This window comes from Nicotiana attenuata, chromosome 12 (genome assembly GCF_001879085.1).
Source record: "Nicotiana attenuata strain UT chromosome 12, NIATTr2, whole genome shotgun sequence".
Lineage (NCBI taxonomy): Eukaryota > Viridiplantae > Streptophyta > Magnoliopsida > Solanales > Solanaceae > Nicotiana > Nicotiana attenuata.
The window spans coordinates 43,881,077-43,890,660 of record NC_032000.1 but is presented as its reverse complement, the minus strand read 5'-3'; the positions used below and the strand labels follow the sequence as shown (position 1 = coordinate 43,890,660).

At 33.3% G+C, this 9,584-nt stretch overlaps 1 protein-coding gene across 1 annotated transcript; it reads right to left on the bottom strand.

Annotated features, from left to right (window-relative positions):
* LOC109235629 (spermidine synthase) lies at positions 5,160 to 9,378 on the bottom strand. Its single transcript, XM_019401807.1, has 9 exons — positions 9,058 to 9,378; positions 8,279 to 8,355; positions 8,046 to 8,168; positions 7,658 to 7,762; positions 6,814 to 6,886; positions 6,635 to 6,706; positions 6,353 to 6,548; positions 5,629 to 5,761; positions 5,160 to 5,508 (listed from the first exon to the last, which is right to left on the bottom strand). Exons 1-9 carry the CDS (start codon positions 9,251 to 9,253, stop codon positions 5,443 to 5,445), a joined length of 1,041 nt encoding a protein of 346 aa, XP_019257352.1. The 5' UTR covers positions 9,254 to 9,378; the 3' UTR covers positions 5,160 to 5,442.

Below are 9,584 nucleotides of genomic sequence, written 5' to 3'. Positions count from 1 at the left end.
CCCCCCCTAAACTGGACGTCTAAACATATGGGTGAAAATCATTTTGATCCCTCAACTTCATCTTAAAAATCAACTCCTCCTCCAACATTAAACAATAGATATTCTGCTCCTCCAAACTCAATTGTATTTTTTTAAAATACCTATTTTACCGTCAATCTTACCAGCCTTGGTCTCTATTTTGTTTAAGTGAAAAATAATAATCAGTCATGCATAATTTATCGAAATTGAATAATAAAAGAAATGGGTGCAATTAAAATATTAGAATAAAAGATCTTATTAATAGAAATCAAAAAAATTTGGTATAGTAATACAAAAAAATAGTAATTAGAAATAGAGGGAGATTTCATAAATTCCTAAAAGATTACATATTTATACTTTAGATGTTCATTAAATTACTATTTAAAAAATATTTCATTAGTTAAGAACTAAATTTCAAAGAAATATATATACACACACAAAAAAAAACATAAGAATAAAAAAGAAAGTAAAACTTAAATATATACTTAATATAAAAGTAACAATAAAAAAGAGTAACGATAAATTTTGTTACAAGTTCATAAAAGTACTATTCTAGTTAAATTTTATTGTATTCTAATTATAAAATTTATAATAAATTATTTAAATTGGTGAAACACTAAGCTAAAGATAAAATATATCTTATATAATATTATAATAAAAAATATGCATAGAGGAGGAATTGAAAATTTCAAGGGTAAAATAGATAATACAATTGAGTTTGGAGGAGCATAATGTATATTGTTTAATATTGGAGGAGGAATTTGATTTTTAAAATAAAGTTGGGGGATCAAAATGATTTTTACCCATACACGTATTTTATCTTCCGAAAGAAAGGAGTAGAAACGACACCGGATAGCCACTCTAAAGGGCTGCTATTTAGGAATTAGCCCGTGCGTTCTGAATTTTAATATTTCAGTTTAATTTTTAGGACAAAAATGTTCTGAAATTAAGATTTTTAGTTTAAAACTTAAATTCAGTAAAGAATGGCAACCACTTTGGTCTTAAATTCACGGGGAATAAAGCTGAGACATTTCAGTTTGAGATCAAAGTCTTTTATAATGAATTGTTCGAAATTTTAGATTATTATATATAAAGCATGTAAATTATCATGGTGGTGGTTGAAAGTCTGGCCGAACCATCATTTTTCTTACAATAATAACTATGCATCAGTCCTACAAAAAGTTAGGATATTTGGATCCAAAACATCAATAAGGTGCAGGTGATGCTGCAATCCTCAAGTTCTTTTCTTGATTTACCATGTGTTTGGCATGGCAAACAATTATACATTCGCAAAATGTAGAAAAATCTTCACGTACTTCACACGTCGCCTTGGTAACCCGAGCGGAAGTTGCTCGAATGCATGGCTCCATACATCGTTCTTCATGATCAAATGGGGCGCAAATGTTAAATCCAATATCAACTGTGCATAGTCCTTCTTCATGTATCACAGGAACAAACCTCACACCTGCATTCATCAAAATAAAATAAAATAAAATAAAATAAAATAATAGGTAATAACCAAGAAAAAAAGAAGTCTCGGGTCATCATTAAAGGCACCAATAGGGATTATGGTAAGCACTCCTTCATCATTAACAAGAAGTAACGGGGTTCGAGCCAGTGAACACTTTACTCCCCCTTCCCTCCCCTAATTTGGGACTTCCGTGAAGGAATCCGAATTAGTCGGGCCTTCTAAATGCCAGTACCGAAAAAACCAAGAAAAAAAGATATCATCATCTCAGAGAGTAGTTGGGACCTGATGCAATCGAAACAAAGAGGACAACATAGAAAAATGAAGCTAGAAACTTTGCCATTTCCAAGTTTTGCTTCAAAAGCTACTACTCATGAACTCTTGACTTGGGCTAATGGGCTTCCTTCTTATAGTACTTGTTTCTCGGTCAACAAGATCACTGCATTTTTTGGTATTAGACTACTTTTATATTAATTAGATTACTATCTGTGAGGATTAACTGGATTTGGTATTTAATGATTAACCATTTACTATGAATATAAGAATCTATAAACAATTCTATTAATTATTAACTTTACAAAAGAAAAATTAAAAGAACATCAATATACTTATATTCTGCATGAAATAAGACCCTCCAGAAATTCATTAACTGAATGCCGGAAACTTCGAATAGACTTCCACATAAGATAAATTATTCAAATAAGCACAGCTGCGTCATCAACACATGGTTAAATTCAGCTTCTATATCGTATGCACCTGCCGATAAAATTCAGCTACCAGTCTAAATGAGAGTAAGATTTGGGGAAGTATGGATTTATTGGGGTTAAAAAGGTTGAGTAATTAACCAAAAATAGTTGTCTACCCAATCGTTTAAACTAAAAATTGTTGAAGGCAGGAGCGACCCGATGAATTTTGTGGCCTAAAGCCAAATTTTTACGAGGGGTCTTAATTTTTATTTTTTATTTATTTTTTTAATTTGTAGTCTATTTTTTCTAAAATTTTTTAGATGCAAAGTTATTAATATTTTTTTTATAATCAATATTTTTCTAATAATTCTTTCTCAATTGACAATATAGTTAATCCAATTAACCTCTCTTCAGACATTATTGAGCTTAGTTAAGATTTTATCAATTTTAATATCGAAAAACTTCTTTTTGCTGAAATAACTGTAACAAGAGTTATTTACATTATTATATAAGCAATATAGGCATTTGAAAAAGAATCAAATCTTTTTATTTGATTGAGTATATCAAGTAAACTGTTATCTTCTAGTTGTACTACTTTCCTTAACACTTTTACTTTAGAAAATAAATCTAAACCACCAATATCAGATTGATTATTATGCTTCAAGGAACACTCAAGATTAAGGCAGTATTTTTCTAAATTTCCATCATCCGGTGATTTCAGCTTTTTATGCTAAATAGAAAACAAAAATATTTTCATACGCTTCAAATTGTTCAAATTTATTTTGAAGTGAAAAAAATAGTCTTGTCTACTATGTATAAAAAGTAATTAACTCTAAAGGACTCTTCGAGAGATTTTGAGATTTCAATATCAATATTCTCGTCAAATTATTTTTTTCTTTATATTACAAATTTCTTACGAAGTTCGGTTTTATTTTCATTTCAAATACAATTTCCTTGGCATAAACCATACTAGTTGCAAATCCTTTTACCCCTTAAGCTTTTAAGACCACAAGTTTTAAATGTCTTTTTTTTCTTAAACTCTGTGGCGAGTCAAACGACCTCATCTAAATTGAAACATATGGAGTATATACTATATTAGGTGTAACAAAAAATGAGGCCCCCACAAATATGGGACCTAAAGCAGTTGCTTTACCTGCTTTAGGGTAGGGCCGCCCCTGGTTGGAGGATATATAATGTATGTATAATTTATATATATTATGTGTATAATCGTGTGCAATTAGCGTATAATCTATGTGTGCCGGCGAGAAATAAATAAATACTAAATCCGGCTAACTTATATAAAGATTCGGCCGACATGTGAGGATTGCGTAAGTAGTAAGCACCCTTCACCTCCAATCCAAAGATAGTAGGTTCGAGACGTCAAGGAAACAAAGTGGGGAGCTCCGAGGAAGGGTTAAAAAAAATAGTGTAAAGATCCCAAACAAGTTGAAGAAATTGGTAAGTAATAGCACGTGTAATGTGACATAATGTAGGGTTATCGTGTTGATAACATGACAAAGCTTATTTTTACATTTTATCTTATTATGTTATATCTTAGTACTCCTTCGGTCCATAATAAGTGATCTTTTTACTTTTTTATTTTGATCCAAAATAAGTGATCTTTTACATAATCAAGAAGGAATTAACTTTGTTTTTCCAAACTTTTTCTTTGTTTACAGATCTCAATATGTCAACTTAACAATATGCTAATTTTAATTAAGGGTAATTTAGTCAAAATATTTCTTTTTCTAGGAGTTATATTTTCTTAAGGGGTGTGTCAACGGTCAAAAAGTCACTTATTATGGACTGGAGAGAGTAATAATTTTTTATGCTAGATTGAAGAATTTCGGTGATTTTCATTATATAATAAATACAGGATAGTTGATGTACGTTTTGGTTACAAATTAAAATCTTGGGATGTTGCTCTCTTGTTTTATCCATCTCATGAAACAAATTGGATTTGTTATTTGGTGTATTTATCTATTTTAGATCATTGGCCCTATATATATATATATTATGACGTCCCAAACATATGCTCAATTTCACAATATTGGATCATTCAACTAATAACATGCTGAAGTATAGAGTTTGATGTTCCGTAAAATTAGGGGTGTTCATAAAAATCCGAAAAATTGAACCAAACCGAAAACCAAACCAAACCGACCAAAAAAACCGATACTTTTTGTTTTGGTTTGGTTTTGGTTTTGAATTTTAAAACCCGATCAAATTTGGTTTGGTTATGATTTTAATCAGAAAAAAACCGAAAAAAACCCGAACCAAACCGACTACAGGAGTAGCTATTTCAAATTTATTATTGCATCTATACATATGTATATTTTTATACAAAATTTCAAAAATTTTATGGCAAATGTTAATAGCTTGCTCTTTTAGTATAGTTCTTTACCTTTACATTCTAATATGATTGGTAGTTTTCTTTTGTTAAGTGTAAGAATCCATGTCCTGTTAAAAATAATATATTTTTAATTGAGTCCTTAAATTATTCATCACTATTTAATTCAATTATCATCAATATATCTTGGTAAATAATAGATTTCTCAAATGGCAATTGATTTGATAGTGTTACGTTGAAATTGTGGTCGCTGGAATATGTGTTTGGTAGTGTATGTCTTATATTTAAGAAAAAACCGACAAATAACCAAAAAAACCGAAAACCCGACAAAACCCGACATAAACCGAATGGAGAAAAACCGACTTAATTGGTTTGGTTTGATTCTAATATTTGAAAAACCGACTTACTTGATTTAGTTTCTTTTTAGGGAAAAACCGATCCAAACCGAACCATGAACACCCCTACGTAAAATAGGACATTTGATGTCTAGTAAACAACTAACTATTCTTGTTATTATGCATTACGAACCCTCAATATTCCGTCTTATTTCTTTAAAAATCTATTTTTCTCTTCCGGGGAAGACGACATATAAAACGAATAATTTACCGTTGCATCCCAAGCTTAATGTGAAAGCCAATTTATAAGCAATTCTCTGCATAGTTATTAATTTCTTTTAAGTTGCCAAGCTGAAACCATGAATACATCTAATTTTTCGCATAAAAAACTTTATGCTCTTTAAACTTCAACCAAGACAACAACTTTATCCAGTACAAAATCAAGAAAGGAATTTATAATCCACCGGAGGATATTACCAACTCTTTTGGCCTAAAAACATTGACTTAAACATAAAAACTGCGACAGCTATAGGCGTTGTACAACAGCTAATCCTGCTCCAGCAAAGTACTTTAAAATGTGCCCCATCATTTTCCTTTGGATTCAATCACCCTCTTGGCAAATGATGGCAAACAGAATGATGCTTTGTGAAGCTGGGGAGGAAAAAGAATAGCAAAAGTGAGTAACAAACCAAAAGTAGAAGTGTTAAGAGTAATGAAGACAGGCATATAGCATTTAAAAAGATGACACAAAGGAACAGAATGACAGCATACCTCAGAGTTGTAGAACTTCAAAGGTCCAAGAGTTTTGTTGTGGCTGGCATCGTCGTCATCGATGGGGTTAATTGGGTTCTTGAAATCAACTGCAGGTCCCTCGGTAGAGCAGAGCATGAAACCAATCATACCGCTGCAATTAATACAAGCCAAACCACCGATATAAGAATCAAAACCAGTATGCAAACAGCAAGAATATGAAGTATTATAAACTATAACTATGCTTCAATCAAAAACTAGTTAAGAGTCGGCAGTATGCAACTCAAAGAAAGAATATTGTACCCATAACAACTATGCCTCAATGCAAAGCAACTTGGGATTGACTATATGAATTCTCACTGACATGTCGAACCATTTAAGCTCATTTAAGATCCATATAAATACAAAATTAGAATAAAAATGAAAAGTACTAGGAGTTCTCGATATTCTCTACCGGCACATAAATCTGTCAGAACTAAAAGACTCCTAGAAAACATAGAACTTATAGTAAATGTAACAGTATGACTAAAATGTATTCTCAACTAATTAGTATCGCATGTATAGATCTTTCACTTTCATTGTGCCATATGCTAGGTCTATATGGATTCTAAGAGATAGCAAGTATTTTGAGACAACATTTCAGGTAAGATATAAGTAAGAACATAACGAGAGATGAGCAATAAAGCGTGGATAGTAAAATATTCACGCATATCAGGATATCTTAAATCAAAGCATAGATGTGCACCTTGGATAAGTAGGAACTGTCGTCCATGCATAGTTGACTGAGCCTTTGAAGATTTGGCGGCAATTGGCAACAATTTCTTCAATTATGTGCATGTGAAGCCATATACTTTCAGCCTGTGTAGATACAACCCCTCCTGGACGCAGAGCTCTTGCTATAGATTCAAAGAAAGGCTTTTCGAACAACTCTTGTGCTGGACCTGAAGTTAAACGAGCGAAATTGTTTGGGGGGTTGAAATGACACGAAATAGGTAGTACTCAAGCAATGACATGATAGACAGATTACCTATAGGGTCAGATGAATCCACTATGACAGCATCGTAAGTTCCTGCAGCAACATTTTTCAAAAATGCAACTCCTGCAGAAACAGGAGGATAAAGGAAATGCCAAGAACATATGTTAACAAGTGGACAAAAATGAGAACCAACAGAAATGTTGAGAAATAACTAAAACCATTCATCATACCATCACCAATGTGCAGATTCACACGTGGATCCTCGTATCCTACAGCTACATCTGGGAAAAATTGTTTAGAAACCTGTAGGAAGAAAAAAAGACTTAGTTTCAACATTGCATTATATTTTGCATCAAGGAGCTTAGAGCTGGTAAGTTACAACTGAATGTCCCAAACACAACTTGCATTAATTAGCACATTAAAACCTTTTAGTGACAAGTAATACATAGGAAGGGATCTAATACATGTGATTAGAAGAATCAACCAGGTACCTCTACCCTTAGTAAAGAAGAAAAATGTCAATGGTAACCAAAACAGAAGTCATCTCTATGACACTGGCTGTTCTTTCTACCTAAACTTGCGGCTTCTTTCATCAAAGATAGGTGTGAGCTAATTTTCACGCTAAACCCGTCTCTAATCTTCTCTACTATTTTTGGTTGTTCATTGGATTGATGTGTGATAGCCTTTCATTCTCCCCAACTGTTGTCATGCCCGCTATGCTAGTTCTACCGTGCTCTCCTTCCTAGGCCTAAGAAAGAAGGCTAGTCACTTCCCTTAGTCATAGACGCAGCCCCTTTTTTCTATCGAGTAGTCACTCTTGCCCTCTTTCTGTCCTGAACTGGAAATGAACCCGATGGTCAATCTTTCCTTGGCTTGAAAGGTTTCATTTCAGATAGGTGAATCAATGGGCTCATTTCCTTTCTTTCGGATCTAATCCTCCACGAAAAGTAAGAAATCCCGCATATTTTGACCAATTCAAGGTGAAAAATAGGGTTGCTCCCTCGGCAAACTAGGATAAAGTTGAATGTAAATAAGGTATCATTTTTATTAATTAGCATTAATAAGTGTGCATACCTCAACTACCATCTTGTCAATCTCACATATGTCAATCTGCTCGACAGAAGAATGACGTGACACCTCACGCAAGACACCACCATCTCCTCCTCCAATAACCAGTACCTGAGGGAAGATGAATCAGCTTAAAGTTGGCAAATAAGTTAAGGAGACAAATGGTATAAATAGCTTTAGGACACTATAGCCCTGCAAAAATTGCTCGGTCATACATAATTCACAAAAATAACACATTTGATATAATCTGTGCTAAAATAACGGAAATATGAAGGTAGTTTTAACAAATTATACAAATTGGAAAACAAATGTGGATAAGAGTATGAGCTTGATTAGCAATGTGTTCAAACTTTTAACGGTAAATGATGCAAAAAGAACATAAAATTGTACCGACCTTTTTGGGATTTGGAATTGAACAAAGAGGAAGATGAGCGATCATCTCTTGGTAAGCACATTCATCCCTCTCTGTGAGTTGGATCACACCATCCAAAACAAGCACCTTTCCATAAGTTGCTGACTGCACCAACAAACAAAATCAAACAAAAATGAACAGCAGCACATAGTAAAGTATCCATTGCATCATAAAAGTAAGAGAAGAGACTAAACATTAGTAGATCAACAAAATACCTGAAAAACCATGACATTCTGGTAATCAGACTTCCCTTGAAACAATATCTTCTCAACCTTCAACGAATGTGCTTCCCCTGCATAATTCCTTCCCTGTCAGTGACCTATTCCTTTTTGTTCTCTCAATTACAAGAATTCACTGGACACTCAAAGGAAAAATCTTTGCAGAATCCTCAATCCCATACAAAACTTTCAAGATAATGCACAAGCCAAATCTCACTGGTGAATTTCACAATTAATACAAACTCTTCACCCCCACATAAAAGAACATGTACAAACCAAAAATCTACCATACAAAACAAGGCAGGAAGCAACTGCAAACCATCAAAAGTAGGAACATAAACTTTGATACCCAAAACGACAAGCATTGACGTACTAAACCCACCAAGAATCGCCAAAAAAGACACAAAACTTGGATACCTAAATGCATAATAAAAGGACCCACATCGGAAAAATGAAAACTTTAATACCCACAGTCATTAAAGTAATAAACCCCAAAAATCCCACCAAAAAAAGAACATAAACAGATACCAAGTGCAACCCAATTACAGAAAAGTACAATCTTGAATGCCCAAATGCCGAAAATCAAATTAAGCTTTATGGGAAAAAAACACAGATGATGCAGAAACAACCTGGCCGAAAACCCAACAAAAAAACAGAAGATAGAAAGAGAACAAAGTGCAACCCAATTACCAAAAAGTAAAATCTTGGATACCCAAATGCATAAAATCAAAGCAAACTTTACATAGAAAGGACAGATGATGAATCAAAGAACAAACCAGGCCAAAGGGGGCTAATCTCAGAGAACCAGCCAGGGAGAACAGAAGAGATATAAGGAGACTCATAGGTGCAGCCGTTGTCGTTGTTGTTGTGGTTGGCTGCTTCCATCTCTTCCTGTTGTTGTTCCTCTTCTCTTGGTCTCTTCACAGGCAATTGATCAGTTCCCTTCACAAATGCTGCGCACTCCTCTGCCATCACAAAACCCTCCTCTATTTATAGGCCCTAAAGGAAACAGCAAGTCGTCTATTTAACCTTTAACACCACAATAATAGTTACCACAAATCTCAGGACTCTTCAGTCTGAAAATGTATAGCGTGAATAGCTGTCTGTTAGGGATTAGTTGTCTTTCGGCTTCAAGCTTGCGGTGAAAATTGTAATTTTCCTTTTTCTTTTTTCTTTTCTTTTGGTTCGCATCCAATACTTATTAACTAAAATATATCAATCTATCAAGATTAAATTTTATTACGAGAAAATATATATTATAGGAAAAAAAGTTTATGCAAACTCATATTATGTATTTATAGAT